The following is a 19,815-nucleotide window of genomic DNA, read 5'->3' as shown; positions in this document are numbered from 1 at the left end:
TATTCCTGTCACTCTTGGGATCTGTGACGAGATCCCTGTCAGTTTTGGGGGACAGGGGAGTCTTGGTCAGTTTGAGGGGGCTGTGAGGAGATACCTGCCAGTTTCAGAGCTGTGGGAGGAAAATCCTGGCTTGGTTGCAGGAGTGTGAGGAAATTCTAGTCAGTTTAGGGGTTTTGAAGCGATCCTTTCGAGTTTTGGGGGTGCAATAAGAATCCTGTCGTCTTTGAAGTAGAGGGTGAGCTGATCAGTTTTGAGGTTGAGATTTATTTCAGTTGTTGGGGTGATGAGACTCCCGATTGGTCGGGGATGGAATGATTTTGAGAGTGAAAGAGCAGATCATTTAAACTCTCACAACAGAACCCCAGAACTGTGATTTGAGTTGGGCGCCTAGTCTTGTGTGCCTCGTTGCTGGAGACATCGAGGTAATTGTCGAGTAATCTGAGGACTTCCAAGGATCCCTCATCTCTCTCTAGTTGCGTCTATTTTGGGGGTGAGAGAAGTGGCTTTTTCTGAGGTACCCCCAGCCTCATCCTCTAGGCTATGCTTTGTGTCATAAATATTGAGAGCCCTGGGAAACAAGGTTGCTAACAAGGAGAGGGTGCAGTGAGGGATTAAAGAACCTTCTTGAAAAGGCATCAGATCTTTCCCTGAAACCCGGAAAGAAGTTATCACTGACCCTGGGGGCTGAAGGAGGTAAGGAGGGAAAAAAAGCCTCGATGGCAGAGCGCCGTTCTTTATTTGTTAAAGAAATTCTGGCGGCCGGTGGACTTTCTCCGATTGCCCCCTACAGCCGCACCAGCTGTGTTGCATCCCGGCAGTGGTAACTGCCCATTTGTGAGCTGAGGGACCTGATTCACTCTGTAAAAAGTGTTGTTTGTGCCCAGCCTTCGTCCAGAGAGAACGCGTGCTGCCGCCTCCCGCTCCCTTTGACGCTGAGAACCTGGCCCACCGCAGAACGCTCCAAGGCCAGGCGAAGATGGCCTCGGTACCGGTGTATTGCCTCTGTCGGCTTCCTTACGATGTCACCCGCTTCATGATCGAGTGTGACATGTGCCAGGACTGGTTTCATGGCAGGTAAGGAGGGCAGGGCACGCTGGACAGGGTCTAGTGACCAGGTGCTCACTCGCTTGCCCCTTTCTCAACTCTGGTTCAGGTTCCCGCTCAGAAACTTATTTCCCCTCTCTTGCAGACAGTTAACAGCAACCCACCTCCCAGACCCAGATTCTTACATCCTTCCTTGCAGACTAGGGCCTAGCTGACATTGGCCTCTGGTTTCTCCTCTTTTTTCTTTTCCCATATGTATTTCTTCTTTGTACCCTTCTTCTGTTTCTTTGTTTTTTTCCCTTAGAAAAATACTTTCTTTCCAGCCACAAAGAATGTATCATTTTTGTATTCTGGCAGTTTTGTTTTGCCTCAGATGCTGTCTTTGGGGGAGACAGTACTGCATTTTTGAGATATCTGAGTCCAACAAATATGGATTTGAGTTGTGGTTTTGCAACTTATTATCAGAGTGACCTTGGGCAAGTTGCTTTGCCTCTCTGAGCCTCTGTTTTCACCCATGAAGTATATCTAATACATCCTTCCTGTTTACTTAAAGCATTTTGCATGCACTCAGTAAATGGAGGCAGAAATGCAATAGTATTTTATTTCTAGGGTATTTATCTGCAGAACCATCCAGCTAAATTGAATTAAGCAGAGGAGATGTTGGGTAAAACAGGAGGAGTAAAACCACTAATGAATTCCCTCCAGCTAAACATGTGTGCACATAAGCACCTGTCACCCAGGATTCCAGAGAGGTTAGTGTGTGGAATAAACTTGTAATATTATCCCATTATTGGGACTTATATCCCAGCTCTGGAAAGAAAACCATGAGAGGGATTTGTACATTAGAGTACAACAAAACAGTGTATGGCGCCCTCCTCCTGTTGCATGTTGTTAGATTCTAGAATTTTCAGTTGTCATTAGTCCCTTCCAAAGGAGCTGTTCCTGCTATCACACCCAAGACCAAACTGAAGGTGTTGGTGCTACTAAAATTCTGCTCTTAGCAGGGACTGCCCTGTGCAGCACATCCAAATTCATATTCAGCTGATCTTTGTTGAGTATTACTGTGTGTCATGTTCCCATGGCACTTTGTGTACATCCTTATTGAAAGTGATTATTTCATCATATCATAGTTATAAATACGTCTGTGTCACTCATTAGCAAGAGCTGCCTGAGGGCAGAGATGTCAGCTTTTCATGTTTGGTATCCTCAGAACCTAGTTCAATGCTAAACATATAATAGATTTTGAGTACATTTTTTTTTTTTTTTTTTTTTTTTGCGGTATGCGGGCCTCTCACTGTTGTGGTCTCTCCCATTGCGGAGCACAGGCTCCGGACGCGCAGGCTCAGTGGCCATGGCTCACGGGCCTAGCCACTCCACGGCATGTGGGATCTTCCCGGACCGGCGCACGAACCCGTGTCCCCTGCATCGGCAGGCGGACTCTCAACCACTGCGCCACCAGGGAAGCCCCCTGAGTACATTTTTGAATGAACAAATGAATGAGTTGTCTTGAAAAAAGCTATTGCCTGTGGCCCTTGCTTTGGATTGTGTAGGTTTAAACCTGGAAAGTGAACTCCTACCCACAATACAGAGACCCTAACTCTGCAGTCTGGGAACAGGAAATAGGAATGAATGCTTCCTGAGTGCTTACTGTGTTCCAGGCCCCATGACAGAGACTTGGCATGCATTTATCTCATCTAATCCACATCCAATCCTGAAAGTTAGGTATTTCTTTTTTAAATAATAATAAAAAATTTTCCCTGACTATGTGAGACATACTCATTGTAGAACATACAGAAAAAGAATAAAGAAGGAAATAAAAATCATCTGTGAGCCTACTATCCAGAACAATCTACTGTTTAATTTTTTTGTTGCATTAACTCCCATCATTTGACTTAGGATATAAACATATATTTTACAACATGGGGTTGTATTATAAGTACCATTTTGTAACGTGATTTTTATTCCTACTTAACATTATAAAGTTAAGGTCATTAAATATTGATCTAATTTCTGATGTCCCATCGTATATCTGTGTCACCAGTTACTTGGTCATTTCCTCTGAGGTTGGATACTTAGGTTATTTCTACTTTTTTATATTATAAATAATACTATGATGTGAGGGAAACTTTGGGGGTTCTGGAAATGTTTTGCATTTTTATTTGGGTGCTTGTTGAAACAAAAAAAAAACATTGCGGTGAACATCTTTGCATAGTAGAGACTTGACATTTACAAGGAACACCACTGAGGCATTTAATAATTCCAAATTTACAAATATGGAAATGGATTTATGGGCCAGGCCCCTCCTTAATCACATTTCTGTGGCGAGTCCTGTGTTTCTGTGCACACCCTGACATAAGTTAACTGCCTTAATTGTTTTTCCTGTGAAAGAGACCAAGCTTTTATCTCTTATCATGCTTTTCTCTATGGGATGCCAGAGAATAAGGAAGCCAGCTGAGAATCAGGTCCTTGGTGGGTGGCTGTTCTTGCTTACTCAGTGCATTGCGTGCGCGTGCGCATGCACGCACACACATACACACACACACACACACACACACACCAGGCTCATAGTGCTCTAGTTAAGTCTGTACTTTAGCATAATTGAAAATTACTAAATATTGTGGACTTTTCACGGTTGTTCACAATAGGTAAGCCCACAAATGCCTATAGATGATATAAATCTGTTCACATCTCTGATGACTTCCATAGGCCAGATTTCTTAAAGTCCAGTTGGGGATTAGTAATGCCATGTTACTTCCTGGTAAGGTTATAGCAAGTAAGGTGACTCTTCCATTTTGCTGGTGAGAATCTGGATCTCATGGAGGTTAAGTTACTTTCTGAGTCTGGATTTGAACTTAGAATTATCTGGCTCCAGAGCCCAGGTTCTCAAAAGTGGGAAAAAAATGGTATAGCTCCATTCCTCTATTTTAAAGGGCTGGATTTTGAAGGGCATTTTGATTTGTAGAACAGTGGTTCTCAAACTTTAGGGTGTGTCAGAATTACTTGGAAGACCTCTTAAAAGATGAGATAGGTAGGCTCCACTTGCAGGGTTTCTGATTCAGTATGTGAGCGGAGGCCACTCTCAGAACCACTGATTTAGAGTATTATTCTGTCTCAGTTCCTTCCCTTTCTGTAGAGTGTGACAGCTTCTGATATTGGGGGATGGGTGGGCTAACATATCATTACTGTACACTGTTGTTCTCAAAATGTGGTTCATTAACTGGGAATTGGTTAAAAATGCAAATTCTTGGGTTGAGACCTGGCAATCAATATTTTAACAAGCAGGTAGATTCTGATGTACCTTAACTTTTGAGAAACATTGCTGTACACTGGTGGAGGAAGTTAGTTGGCAAGCATTTATTGATGTCCGGGGCTTTGGCAAAATCTCACTCCTCTACAGTTTTCCTATCTTTAAAGGAAGTATTGGTTGGCATATCCCCAAGGTGGTAGCTGTGGTGTGGACTCTAAACTCTAGAGGAAATGGCACTGGCTTCAGATCTGGGTTCAAATTCTGACTCTGTTACTTTTAGCAAAGGATTTCATCTCTGTGAAGCCTCAACTTCCCCAAGAGTGGGTGTGATGATTTAAATAAAATGGTAGTGGCCCTTGTTTATTGAGCACTAGCTAGTCTGCTAGTCACTATGCTAAACACTTTGCTTAATTATCTTTAACCTTTTTTTGGAGTTTTAAAATTATGAATTCAGTTCATTTAGTAGTTATAGGACTATTTAAATTATCTATTTTGTATTGGATATGTTGTGGTAGTTTGTGCTTTCTAAGGAATTGATCTATTTCTTCTGAGTTGTCAAATTTAAGTATGTAGAATTGTTCGTAGTATTCCCTTATTATCCTTTTGATGGCTGCAGGCTGGCTCTGTGGTGACATCTCATTTCATTCTTGATATTGAAATTTTGTCTCTTCTCTCTTTTTTTCTTTGTCAGACTTGCTAGAGATTTGTCGGTTTTATTGATCTTTTCAGAGTGGAAGCTTTTGTTTCATTGAATTTCCCTATTGTCTTTCTGTTTTCAATTTCACTGATTTCTGCACTTTATTATTACCTTCCTTCTTCTTGCTTTGGGTTCATTTTGCTCCTCTTAATGTCTTGAGGTGGGAGCATAGTGTATTGATTTGAGACTTTTCCTGTATTCTAATATAAGCATTTAGTGCTATTGGTTTCCTTCTTAGTACTGATTTAGCTGTGTCCCACAAATTCTGATATGTTTTCTTTTTCATGTAGTTCAATATAATTTTTACTTTGCTTAGAGACTTCACATTTGACCTATGAATTATATAGAAGTATGTTGTTTACTTTCCAAGTGTTTGCAGATTTTCCTGTTATCATTCTGTTATTGATTTCTGATTTGTTTCCATAGCGGTCAGAGAATATACTCTATACAATTTCAGTTCCTTTAAATTTACTGGGGTTTGTTTTATGGCCCAGGATATGGTCTGTCATGGTAAATGTTCCATGGTCACTTGAAAAGAATGTATATCCTGCTGATGTTGGGAGGAGTTTTCTGTAAATGTTGACTTACTCCTGTTGGTTGATGGTGTTGCTGAATTCTCCTCTCTTTGCTGATTTTCTGTATAGTTGTTCAGTCCGTTGTTGAGAAGGAGGTGTTGAAGTGTCCAGCTATAATTGTCAGTTTATTAATTCCTCCTTTCAGTTCTATCATTTGCCTCACATCTTGCAGCTTTGTTGTTTGAATGCAGATGCATTTAGGATCAATGTGTCTTGGTGGATTGACTCTTTAATTACTATGTAATGTCCTTCTCTGTCTCTGGTAATTTTCTTTGCATGGAAGTCCACTTTATAGGATATTAATATAGCCATTAATATAGCCACTCCTGCTTTCTTTTGATTAAAGGTTGCCTGGTATCTTTTTCTATCCCTTTACTTTCAACTGATGTCGTTATATATGAAGTGAGTTTCTTGTAAGCAGCATATAGTTCAGAATTAATTTTGTCCACTCTGCCAATCGCTTTTTTTTTCTTTTTTACATCTTTATTGGAGTATGAATGCTTTACAATGGTGTGTTAGTTTCTGCTTTATAACAAAGTAAATCAGTTATACATATACATATGTTCCCATATCTCTTCCCTCTTACATCTCCCTCCCTCCCACCCTCCCTATCCCACCCCTCTAGGTGGTCACAAAACACTGAGCTGATCTCCCTGTGCTATGCGGCTGCTTCCCACTAGCTATCTGTTTTACGTTTGGTAGTGTATATATATCCATGCTACTCTCTCACTTTGTCACAGCTTACCCTTCCCCCTCCCCATATCCTCAGGTCCATTCTCTAGTAGGTCTGTGTCTTTATTCCCGTCTTACCCCTAGGTTCTTCATGACAATGTTTTTGTTCTTAGATTCCATATATATGTGTTAGCATACGGTATTTGTCTTTCTCTTTCTGACTTACTTCACTCTGGATGACAGACTCTAGGTCCATCCACCTCACTACAAATAACTCAATTCTGTTCCTTTTTATGGCTGAGTAATATTCCATTGTATATATGTGCTACATCTTCTTTATCCATTCATCTGCTGATGGACACTTAGGTTCTTTGCATCTCCTGCCTATTGTAAATAGAGCTGCAATGAACATTTTGGTACATGTCTCTTTTTGAATTATGGTTTTCTCAGGGTATATGCCCAGTAGTGGGATTGCTGGATCATATAGTAGTTCTATTTGTAGTTTTTTAAGGAACCTCCATACTGTTCTCCATAGTGGCTGTACCAATTCACATTCCCACCAGCAGTGCAAGAGTGTTCCCTTTTCTCCACATCCTCTCCAGCATTTATTGTTTCTATATTTTTTGATGATGGCCATTCTGACTGGTGTGAGATGATATCTCATTGTAGTTTTGATTTACATTTCTCTAATGATTAATGATGTTGAGCATTCTTTCATGTGTTTGTTGACAGTCTGTATATTTTCTTTGGAGAAATGTCTATTTAGGTCTTCTGCCCAGTTTTGGATTGGGTTGTTTGTTTCTTTGTTATTGAGCTGCATGAGCTGCTTATAAATTTTGGAGATTAATCCTTTGTCAGTTGCTTCATTTGCAAATATTTTCTCCCATTCTGAGGGTTGTCTTTTCGTCTTGTTTATGGTTTCCTTTGCTATGAAAAAGCTTTTAAGTTTCATTAGATCCCATGTGTTTATTTTTGTCTTTATCTCCATTTCTCTAGGAGGTGGGTCAAAAAGGATCTTGCTGTGATTTATGTCATAGAGTATTCTACCTATGTTTTCCTCTAAGAGTTTGATAGTTTCTGGCCTTACATTTAGGTCTTTAATCCATTTTGAGCTTATTTTTGTGTATGGTGTTAGGGAATGATCTAATCTCAAACTTTTACATGTCCCTGTCCAGTTTTCCCAGCACCACTTATTGAAGAGGCTGTCCTTTCTCCACTGTACATTCCTGCCTTCTTTATCAAAGATAAGGTGACCATATGTGCGTGGGTTTATCTCTGGGCTTTCTATCCTGTTCCATTGATCTATCTTTCTGTTTTTGTGCCAGTACCATACTGTCTTGATTACTGTAGCTTTGTAGTATAGTCTGAAGTCAGGGAACCTGATTCCTCCAGCTCCGTTTTTCTTTCTCAAGATTGCTTTGGCTATTGGGGGTATTTTGTGTTTCCATAAAAATTGTGAAATTTTTTGTCCTAGTTCTGTGAAAAACGCCAGTGGTAGTTTGGTAGGGATTGCGTTGAATCTGTAGATTGCTTTGGGTAGTACAGTCATTTTCACAATGTTGATTCTTCCAATCCAAGAACATGGTATATCTCTCCGTCTATTTGTATCATCTTTAATTTCGTTCATCAGTATCTTATAATTTTCTGCATACAGGTCTTTTGTCTCCTTAGGTAGGTTTATTCCTAGATATTTTATTCTTTTTGTTGCAGTGGTAAATGGGAGTGTTTTCTCGATTTCACTTTCAGATTTTTCATCATTAGTATATAGGAATGCCAGAGATTTCTGTGCATTAATTTTGTATCCTGCTACTTCACCAAATTCATTGATTAGCTCTAGTAGTTTTCTGGTAGCATCTTTAGGATTCTCTATGTATAGTATCGTGTCATCTGCAAACAGTGACAGCTTTACTTCTTCTTTTCCGATTTGGATTCCTTTTATTTCCTTTCCTTCTCTGATTGCTGTGGCTAAATCTTCCAAAACTGTGTTGAAGAAGAGTGGTGAGAGTGGGCAACCTTGTCTTGTTCCTGATCTTAGTGGAAATGCTTTCAGTTTTTCACCATTGAGGACAATGTTGGCTGTGGGTTTGTCATATATGGCCTTTATTATGTTGAGGAAAGTTCCCTCTATGCCTACTTTCTGCAGGGTTTTTATCATAAATGGGTGTTGAATTTTGTCGAAAGCTTTCTCTGCATCTATTGAGGTGATCATATGGTTTTTCTCCTTCAATTTGTTAATATGGTGTATCACGTTGATTGATTTGCATATATTGAAGAATCCTTGCATTCCTGGAATAAACCCCAGTTGATCATGGTGTATGATCCTTTTAATGTGCTGTTGGATTCTGTTTGCTAGGATTTTGTTGAGTATTTTTGCATCTATGTTCATCAGTGATATTGGCCTGTAGTTTTCTTTCTTTGTGACATCCTTGTCTGGTTTTGGTATCAAGGTGATGGTGGATGATGGTGGATGATGGTGAAGAAAAGCCTGATTCCTCCAGCTCCATTTTTTGTTCTCAAGCTGTCAATATCTTTTAATTGGTATATTTTGACCATATATACCTAATGCAGTTATTGATATGTTAGGGCATAAGTTAGTCATTTTTTTGTTTTCTGTTTGTTCCCTCTGTTCATTCTGTTTTCTTTCTCCTTCTTTCCTTTGGGTTACTTAAATCTTTTCAAGAATTCCATTTTGATTTATCTATAATGTTTTTGAGTGTAACCAACTGGTATTGACATTTTACCGGTTTGATTGAAGAGCAGGAACCTTACTTCCCTTTAAATTCCTTTATGTTCCCCTGCTATAATTATCTTAAATATTTCACCTACATACTTTGAGAACCATATCATATAGTGTTACAATTTTTGCTTCAACTCTCAAACATAATTTAGAAAACTCAAGAGGAGAAGGAAAGTATATTGTATGTACCCATATTTTCACTCTTTCCCTTGTTCTCACTTACTTCCTAGTGTTCCTAAGAGTCCTTCTTTTATCATTTCCTTTCTGTTTAAACAACTTCCTTTAGCCATGCTTTTAGAATTGGTCTACTGGCAACAAATACTCTTAGTTTTCCTTCATATGAGCATGTCTTGATTTCCCCTTGAATTCCTGAAGGGTCCTTTCATTTGATATCAGATTCTGTGTTTCCAGTTCTTTCAGGCCTTGAAAACTTGTGCTACTTCCTTTTGGCCACCATGGTTTCTGCTGAGAGATCCTGTGTCATTTAAATTGGTGTTTTCCTTTGGGAAATGTCATTTTTCTCACTGATTGCAAGATCTTTCCTTTGTCTTTTGTTTTCAGGATTTTGATTATGCAATTTTTTTTGGCCACACTGCATGGCTTGTGGGATCTTAGTTCCCCAACGAGGGATTGAACCTGGGCCACAGCAATGAAAGCTCTGAGTCTTAACCACTGGACCGCCAGGGAATTCCCTGTTTATTGCTGTTTCTCAGTGTGGATTTCTTTGTTGCTGAAGCGCTATTCATTTTTTTCAATCTATTTTCCTTCAGTTTTATTGAGATATAATTGACATATAGTACTGTTTAAGTTTAAGGTATAGAGTATAATGACTTGAATTACATATACATATATTGTGAAATGATTACCACAATAAGTTTAGTTAACATCCATCATCCCATATAGGTACAAATAAGAGAGAAAGAAAGAAAAATAAGTTTTTTTGCTTGTGACAAGAAGTTTTAGGATTTACTCTTAGTAATTTTCAAATATACTATACAGCAGTAGTCATCATGTTGTACATTACATCCTCAGTACTTATATATGTTATAACTGGACGTTTGTACCTTTTGACCACCTTCATCCACTTCTCCCACCCCACCCCCAGCTCTGCAGGGTAACCACAAATCTCACTTTTTCTATGAGTTTGGGTTTTGTTTTTTTAGATTTCACATATAAGTGAGATCATAGAATATTTGTTTTTCTCTGACTTATTTCGCTTAGCATAATGCCTTCAAGGGCTGTCCGTGTTGTTGCAAATGGCAGGATTTTTTTCTTTTTTATGACTGAATAGTACTCCATTTTGTGTGTGTGTGTGTGTGTGTGTGTGTGTGTGTGTGTGTGGTGTATTTATATATACGTGTGTTACATTTTTTTATCCATTCATCTTTTGATGGACATTTAGGTTGTTTCCATGATTCAGTTATTATAAATAAGTCTGCAGTGGACATGGAGGTGCAGATATCTCTTTAACATAGTTTTTGTTTCTTTCAGATACATACCTAGAAGTGGAATTGCTGGATCATATGATAGTTATATTTTTAATTTTTTGAGGAATTTCCATACTGTAAGTGGCTGCACCAGTTTGCAATCCCAACAGTGCACAAAGGTTCCCTTTTCTCCATGTCCTCACCAACATTTGTTATCCCTTGTCTTTTTTATAAACCATTATAACAGGTGTGAGATGATATCTCATTGTGGTTTAGGTTTGCATCTCCTTGATGATTAGTGATGTTGAGCACCTTTTCATGTACCTGTTGGCCATTTGTATGTCTTCTTTGTAAAAATACCTATTCAGTTACTCTGCCCACTTTATAACCAGATTTTTTTTTTTTGCTATTGGGCTGTATGAGTTCTTCATTTATTTTGAATATTAACCCATTATTTAACATATGATTTGCAAGTATATTCTCCTATTCCATAGGTTAACTTTTTATTGTGATGATTTCTTCTTTCTTTCTTTTTTTTTTTTTTTTGCTGTGCAGAAACTTTTTAGTTTGATGTGGTCAAACTAAATTTTTAATTAATTAATTAATTAATTTATTTATTTATTTATTTTTAGATGTTGGGGTAGGAGTTTATTAATTAATTTATTTATTTTTGCTGTGTGGGGTCTTCGTTTCTGTGTGAGGGCTTTCTCTAGTTGTGGCAAGCGGGGGCCACTCTTCATCGCAGTGCGTGGGCCTCTCACTATCGCGGCCTCTCTTGTTGCGGAGCACAGGCTCCAGATGCGCAGGCTCAGTAGTTGTGGCTCACGGGCCTAGTTGCTCCGTGGCATGTGGGATCCTCCCAGACCAGGGCTCGAACTTGTGTCCCCTGCATTAGCAGGCAGATTCTCAACGACTGCACCACCAGGGAAGCCCTTTAATTTATTTTTGATTTTGTCACTTTGTGCTTTAGATGTCATATCCAAAAAATCATTGCCAAGATGCATGTTAAGGAGCTTTTTTCCTATGTTTTCTTCTAGAAGTTTCATGGTTTCAGGTCTTACATTTAACTCTTTAATCCATTTCGAGTTAATGTTTGTGAGTGGTGTAAGTCAGGGGTCTATTTTCATTCTTTTACATGTTAATATCCAATTTTCCCAGCACCATTCACTGAAGAGACTGTCTTTTCTCCACTGAGTATTCTTGCCTCCCTTGTCAAATATTATTTGAATGTGTATGCATGGGTTTATTTCTGGGCTCTCGATACTGTTCCATTGGTCTATGTGTCTATTTTTAATGCCAGTACCATACTGTTTTGATTACTGTAGCTTTATAATACAGTTTGAAATCAGGAAATGTGATGTTTCCCACTTTCTTCTTCTTTATCAGGACTGCTTTGGCTATTCTGGGTCCTTTGTGATTCCATATGAATTTGAAGATTGTTTTTTCTACTTTTGTAAAAGAATACTGTTGGAATCTTGATAAGGATTGTTTTGAATCTATAGATGGCTTTGGGCAGTGTGGACATTTTAACAGTATTGATTCTTCCAATCCATCAACACAGGATATCTTTCCATTTCTTTGTGTTTTCTTCAGTTTCTTTCATTGATGTCTTGTAGTTTTCAGTGCAGAGATCTTTCACCTGCTTGGTTAAATTTATTCCTAAATATTTTATAGTTTTTGACATTATTGTAAATGGGATTGTTTTCTTTATTTCTTTTTTAGACAATGTGTTTTTAGTGTATAGAGATGCTATTGATTTTTGCATGTTAATTTTTTATCCTGCAACTTTACATAATTCATTGATTAGCTCTAACAGTTTTTGGGTGGAATTTTTAGGATTTTCTATATATAAAATCATGTCATCTGCAAATAGAGGTAATTTTCCTTCTTCCTTCTTCCTTGTCAATTCTGATGCCTCTTTTTCCCCTTGGCTGATTGCTCTAGCTGGGATTTCCAGTACTCTGTTGAATAGAAGTGGCGCGAGTGGGCACCCTTGTCTTGTTCCTGATCTTAGAGGAAAAGCTTTCAACCATTCACCACTGAGTCTGATGTTAGCTCTAGGCTTGTCATATATGGCCTTTATTATGTTGAAGTGCATTTCTTCTATACCCCATTGAGTGTTTTTTTAATCATGAATAAGTGCTGAATTTTGTCAGATGTTTTTTTCTGCATCTTCTTTTGAGATCACTTTTTTCTTTCATTCTGTTAATGTGATGTATCACCTTTATTGATTTGCTTATGTTGAACCAGCTTTGTATTTCAAGGATAAATCCCATTTGATCATGGGAAATGTTCCCTTTAGTGTGCTGCTGAATTCAGTTTGCTAGTATTTTATTGAAAATTTTTCCATGTGTATTCATCAGGGATATTGGCCTGTAGTTTTCTTTTCTTGTAGTGTCCTTATCTGGCTTTGGTATCAGGGTAATGCTGGCCTCATAAAATGAGTTCTGGAGTGTTCCCTTCTCTTTGATTTTTTAAAGAGTTTGAGAAAAATTGGTGGTAATTCTTCTTTAAATGTTTGGTAAAATTCACCAGTGAAGCCATCTGGTCCTAGGTTTCTCTTCGTTGGGTGTTTTTTTTTTTTTAATTACCGATTCAATCTCCTTACTAGTAACTGGTCTCTTCAAATTTTCTATTTCTTCCCAATTCAGTCTTGGCAGATTGTATATTTCTAAGAATTTATCTGTTTCTTCTAGGTTGTCCAATTTGTTGACTTATAGTTGTTCGTAGTTCAGTCTGTTTTCTTTCTGTTGTTCAGATTGGATAATTTCTATTGTTCTATCTTCAGGTTTACTATTTTTTTTCTCTGTTGTCTACATTCTGCTATTGAGCCCATACAGTGAGTTTTCATTTAAGTTGCTATAGTTTTTTCTAGAAGTGCCATTGGTTCTTTTCTATATCTTCTATTTCTTTGTAGAGATTCTATTTTTTGCTAACACTTTTTATTTATTCATTTGTTTCAGGCATGTTTGTAATTGTTTTTTGAAGCATTTTTGTGGTTGCTCCTTTAAAATCCTTATCAGATAATTCCAACATCTGTGTCATCTCATTGTTGAGATTGATTTTCTTTGCTCATTCAAGTTGTGATTTTTCTTGTTCTTGATATGATGAGTGATTATTTTCATTGTATCTTGAATATTTTGGGTATTATGTTATGAGATTCTGGATATTATTATATCTTATGTTTTTGCGGGCCTCTTCAGACACTGCACTTCAGTGGCAGGGGAAGGGGGTACTACTTCTTTACTGCCAGGTAGGAGTAGAAGTCCAGGTTCCCCCAGTTGCTCTCTGTTGGCACTCACTACCTCAGATCCTGCTGTCATCTAGTCAGGCTGCCTTCTCTCCATCTTTCAGAGTCGTCTTACCTTTTTTTTTTTAATGTCCAAGTTTTTTAGCTTTATTTAGTGGCAATAATAGGGAGAAGTGTGTTTACTCCATTATTCCAAAACCAGAAGTGACCAATTAATCTTTAAAATAGCTCTTTGGAGCTATTATTTTCTCTCATGAGGCTAAATAGCTTGCTCAAAGCTACACAGCCAGTTAGTTGCTCAACCACAAGTCAAACCTGGGTCCCTTGGACTCTTGCTATAGGATATAATACTATAGATAGTATAAAGCACTGTTCAGGTTAAGCCATTTTCAAGGTGTTGTGGGAGATAGAGAAAATCAGGCTTATAAACTCACACGCACTCCACATTTTTGTTCAAAGTGAAATCAGGTTAAAATGGACATCACTCTTTTTGAAGCAGCTGAAGCGGCTGCTACACAGCTTTAGGAGTGTGTAGCAAAGGGAAGAGAAGGCCTAGCATTCATATTCAGGGTTTACTACAATACAATGTATGGGCTGCAGAATCCCTGCCCTGGAGAAAGTCTTATAGGGTGTGGAGTTAGAAGTATCAGAAGGACAGTTTGCTCTGTCAGGGCTCACAGGATGTCTCTTGGAGTGACATATTTTAAAAAAATAAATTTTATTTTTTAATAATTATAGATTCATAGGAAGTTGTAAAAAGTGTATGTGGAGGGCCTTTGTACCTTTACCCAGTTTCCCCCGTGGTGATATCTTATATAACTACAGTACAATATCAAAACCAAGAAACTGACCTTGGTACAATCCACCAATCTTATTTCAATTTCACCAGTTTTACATGCACTCATTTGTGTGTGTGTATGTGTATTTAGTTCTATACAATTTTATCACACTTGTAGATTCCTGTAACCACCACAATCAGAATACAGAACAACAGAAGGAATCAGAATTCCTTCACCAGTGGGGTAGCATAATTTTTCCCCCAACCCACCTAGAAGAAATTTGGGATGGCAAACATTTACCAAAGGATGGGTGGTCAGTATCCAAGAGGAGTATTATGAAAATTCAGATCAGGTCTGATAGGCATGATGCCCAGGACTGAGTTATGGGAGCTAAATGAAAATCTGCTTTTGGAAACAGAGGCATCACTGAGTGGGGAGCACACCTGACATGTTACCATTCCAGTTATAGCAAAGGGACCAATGTTATTAGACAGAGTGAGGGGAGAGTAGCAGAAGCTGATGATAGGGGCTGGGGGTCCAAATCATGTAGGGCAGTGGTTCTCCAAGTAGGACCAGCAGGATCAGCATCACCTGGGAACTGGTTAGGCAAATTCCATTGTCCTACCCCAGGCCTACCAAATCAGGAACTCTGGAGGTGGGGCCCAGGAATCTATGGTTTAACAAGCCTTCCAGGTGATTCTGATGCACACTAAAGTTTGAGAACCACAGGTATTGGGTCCTATGGGCCATTGTAAGAACTTGGTTTTCACTCTAGATAGGATGGGAGCCATAGAAGGATTTTGAGCAAAGGAGAGTTGTGATTTGGTTTAGGCTTTGGCTGTTGTGAGGACAGACTCAAGGTGAGTATGGGATGAAGCAGGGAGAGTTTGGGGATCACTGTAGATCATTATTTCTTAAAATATGGCCCCTGCACCAGCAGCATCAGCATCACCCGCAACCTTGTTAGAAATGCACATTTCTGAGCCCCACCCCAGATCTACCAAATCAGGATCTCTGGAGGTGAGGCTTAGGAATCTGTCTTAACAAGCCCTCCAGGTGTTTCTGATGTGCCCTAATGTTTGAGAAACACTGGTCTAATTAGGCAATGGTGATTTGGACTGGAGTCAGTGGTGATGAGAAGCGGTTGGATTTTGAATGTATATTGATACAGGATTTGCTGACAGATTGGATTGGGGTTGTGAAAGGACTCAAGGATGACTCCGTTTTGAGGAGTTTTGGTATACAGGGGAACAGAGTAACGGGGCAGTGACAGAAGGGGTCACAAGAGGATTTTTTGTTTGGTTGGGTTTTTTGGGAGATAGAGATTACAGCCTGCTTGCCTGCATGTCCGTGCACATGGAGTGATTCTGTTGGTGCATCCAGCATTTAGTGAAGCCTGTTATTGGCAAACTTATGTGCCAGGGACTGGGTAGAACAAAAAGAAACATCCCTGGTGCACTGAAACTTGCTCAGTGTCCTTTGTACTCCTCCAAGTCCTATGTGCTTGGAGGCAGGGGGGGCCACTGGTGCGAATGGTGGGTGCCTCAGCATCTCGGGATGGGTCATCCCTGTTTTTATACATTGTGCTTGGCCTAATCAAGGTGTTGCAGGAAACTAGAAATTGACTTGGATTTTCTGATATTTTTTGAATAATGAAGAAAGGTAAAATATGTTCTTTTTCCTTTTTATTGATGAATGAAGACATTGTTTTTCCAAGGCACAGGTGGTGACAGGACCTGGCTCTTTGGGAATCCTCAGAGAGCAGAGGTTGAGCAGATAAGAAGCTAGACAGGATCCTGGGCAATCTTGTCACCTCTCAAGCTTCTCCAGCCCTCAGCCCCCACCTCAATTCCACATCCCTGGAAGGATTGAATGCCCACTTTTGTGTTCTCATAGCACTTGACTCTACTAATAATCCCATATTATATTCTAGTTATGTATTGTAGTGGTATAGTGGAGTCAGATGGATCTGCATTTTTATCCTGCTCTGCTATTTATTAGTTTTGTAATGACCAACAAGTTCCCTAACCACTCAGATTTCTTATCTGTTAAATTAGAATAATATTAGTAATGTTGATAGCTAATACTTTGTCCCAAGTACTCTCAGTTCTTTACCTACGTTAGCTCATTTAAGCCTAACAACTCTATGAGGTGGGGTACTATTAATATTCTTCTTTTATAGATGCAGAAACTGAGGCACAGCAAGGTTAAGTAAATTGCCTAAGTTCACACAGCTAGTAAGTGGCAGAGGTGAGATTTAAACCCAGGCAGTTTGGCTCCCAAGTCTGCACTTTTAAACTCTGTGCCTCTAAATACTGTACAGAATGCCCTGATTTGTTGTAGAGATTAGATGTGTTAATATATGTGTGATAATATATTCACAGTTCACTTTTCTCCTCAACTCCTTTTATGCAGGCTTCAAATTCACTCACCACCCCCTTACCCTGCTTTATTTACTTTATAAATAAAGTAAATATACTTTATTTACTATAGCGCTTATGAAACTGTTCTGGTACCACCTGTCTCCCCCTCTAGAATGTCCACTCCATGAGGGCAGTAGCTATTTTCAGTCAATATTTATTGAATTTATGCACCCACTTACATCCAAATACTGAGTGCCTACCATGTGCCAGGTTCTGTGGCACGTGTTGGGGATAATTCATCTTAATGTTGAGACCTGGTGCTGTGATAATTGTCCTCTTTACTAAGGAAGCAAAACAGCATTTAGGAACCTTGGTCCAGGTAATAATTATTGAGACAGTGCAGCCAGAAGCCTGATTTTCATCCATATGCCTTCCTGATGTGAGATATTATCTATCCCAATGAATTGGGTTGAATAATAAAAAAAGCAAGACTGGGAGATGGATAAGGTGAGGACTTGGGGTGAACAAGAGATGCTGTCTGCTGTATGTAGTAGGGGCAGATAACAAGTAAATGGGCAGTTGCAAGTCTGCAGGGTGAGTGCTAAAATATGGATAGTTAGGGGGGCGAGGCATGGCAGTAGGGAAGAGGAAGGGAAGGAATGTTCTAGGCACAGGGAGCCATGTGTGATGAGTCCCAGAGACCAGAAAGAGCATGGCACTGAGAGTCGAGCTGGGTTTTAGAGCAGGGCTGGCTTCATGGGTGTGTGACCGCTGTAGTCACACACAGCCTCATATTTGGAAGGGGGCCCCATGCCCATGCTTGAAGTTTAATGCTCTGTGGTTGTAGTCTTGAAATTCTTAATAATTTTACCTTTGAATTTGTGTTTTGTATGTGCAGTTCAAGGGACAGTGGAGTTTATCCTGGGGGCCTAGAGCTTTAGCTCACCTGTGGTCCTGCCTCTTGCTGCCTCCCTGAACGGATTCTCGACTGGCTGCCTGGGTTGCCGGGCCTGGGTGCAGGTGCTGGAGAGTGAGGGTCAGGTGCATGCACCCTACACACTAAGTCATAGCGCGTGGCCCCTGAGTGCCTGTGAGGGCCTGCGCTTGCCCCTTGAGTATCCCCATGCCCAAGGGAACATGACAGTAATTAACAAATAAAAAGCCCCACGGCAAGTTGAGAGAGATCATGGAAGAGAGGAAATAGCTTTTCTTTGCCAACTGGGGGCCCCTGATTTTCATTTGCACCAGCCCCACAAATTTTATAGCCAATGCTATGTGTGAAGGGCAAGAGGTGGGGTCTTTTAGGTCATGATAAGTTTATACTTTACCTTAAGAAAAATAGGAAGCATGTGAGGGTTTTGAACAAGGGTTGACAGGATCAAATTTACATTTTAAAAAGATCACTTTGGCTGTACTGTGGAGGGCCATTTGGGTGAGGACAGAGTAGAGGCCAGGAACCCAGTTAGGAGGACAGGACAGTAATCCCAGTTAGAGATAATAGTGGCCTGGATTAGGGCAGGGGCAGTGAGGATGACAGAAGGATACAATTGATAGCCAGTTAGGAGATAGAAGTGATAGGACATGGTGATAACTTGGATGATAATAGCATCACGTACAGAACACTTACTCTGTACCAGGCACTGTTCTAAACACTATATAAATTAACTCATTTATTTTTGAGAGCAACATTATAATACACATACAAATTTTTTTTTTTTTTTTTTTTTTTTGCGGTACACGGGCCTCTCGCTGTTGTGGCCTCTCCCATTGCGGAGCACAGGCTCCGGATGCGCAGGCTCAGCGGCCATGGCTCACGGGCCCAGCCGCCTCGCGGCATGTGGGATCTTTCCGGACCGGGGCACGAACCCGTCTCCCCTGCATCGGCAGGCGGACTCTCAACCACTGCGCCACCAGGGAAGCCCCACATACAAATTTTTATCCCCACCTTAGAGACGAGGAAACTGAGGCATAGAGTTAAGTAACTTGCCTGAGATCTCACAGGTAGTAAGTGGAAAGTATAGCTAGGCTGTAAACCCAAGCAGTCTGGCCCTAAAGTCTAAGGTCCTGAGCTTGAATACCTACTCAGGTATTCAGTGGAGGGAGAAGGTGAGAGGCAAGTCATCAGTGGCTGCCAGGTTTCTGGCTTAAACACCTGGTAAGGTTATGGTGCCTTAGAGAGGGAGCAGGTTTAGGGGCCAGGCAGGGGGAGAAATTGAATTTGGACGTGTTAAATTTGAAGTCCTATGTAAGTGGGCTATCTAGTAGAAATATCCAGGAGAAATTTCGAGGGAGGGTCTGAAACTCAGCAGAGAGATCTGGCTTGCAGTTATAGTTATATAGAGGGCATATGGAGCCCTGGGAGTTAGTGAAACCAACGAGAGAAAGTGAGGAGAAAAGAGAGCCTAGAAAAGAGGACCTAAGAAATGTCAACATTTAAGGAGTGGGCAGGAGAAAAAGAATGCACTGGGAAACAGAAGGAGCAGCCAGACACATAATTAAAATCACATCACATCCCTGCTCATAATCCTCTGGTGGATTCCACCCAGTTCTTCACTCAGGTAAAGCCAAAGTCCTTTATGATGTCCTACAGCCGTGGTCCCCAACCTTTTTGGCACCAGGGACCGGTTTCATAGAAGACAATTTTTCCACGGACTGGGGTTGGAGGGGGATGATTCAGGCAGTAATGTGCACAATGGGGAGCGATGGGGAACGGCAGATGAAGCTTCCTCTTGCTCGCCACTCACCTCCTGCTGTGCGGCCCGGTTCCTAACAGGCCACGGACCAGTACTGGTCCAAGGCCCCGGGATTGGGGACCCCTGGCCTACAGGACTCTACTGCATGAGCCTTTCTGACCTATTATTGTCCCCCTTTGCTCTCTCTATTCCAGAACACTGTCCTCCTCTCTGTTGGCATAATAATCTAGGCACACTCCTGCCACAGGGCTTTTGTACTTGCTGTTCTAATTGGGATGCTCTTCCCTCATATACATATGGCTTGCTCCTTTACTCCCTTCAGGTCTTTATA

General features: G+C 40.2%; 1 protein-coding gene across 2 annotated transcripts in view; it reads left to right on the top strand.

Annotated features, from left to right (window-relative positions):
* Window positions 1-961: 961 nt before the first annotated feature.
* The window catches only part of PHF8 (PHD finger protein 8), a gene marked incomplete at its 5' end in the record, with an annotated part of 85,850 nt that continues 66,996 nt past the window's right edge, over window positions 962-19,815 (top strand). The window contains one exon of one of the 2 annotated variants that reach the window (XM_079727124.1): window positions 962-1,074. In XM_079727124.1, the coding sequence (XP_079583250.1) occupies window positions 977-1,074 (98 nt within the window). The remainder of the gene's footprint in view (window positions 1,075-19,815) is intronic. The other variant, XM_079727123.1, reaches the window with a different exon arrangement.

This window comes from Hyperoodon ampullatus, assembly GCF_949752795.1.
Source record: "Hyperoodon ampullatus genome assembly, chromosome: X".
NCBI classification, from domain to species: Eukaryota; Metazoa; Chordata; class Mammalia; order Artiodactyla; family Ziphiidae; genus Hyperoodon; species Hyperoodon ampullatus.
The sequence above is the reverse complement of the archived record's forward strand: the minus strand, read 5'-3'. Positions and strand labels throughout refer to the sequence as shown.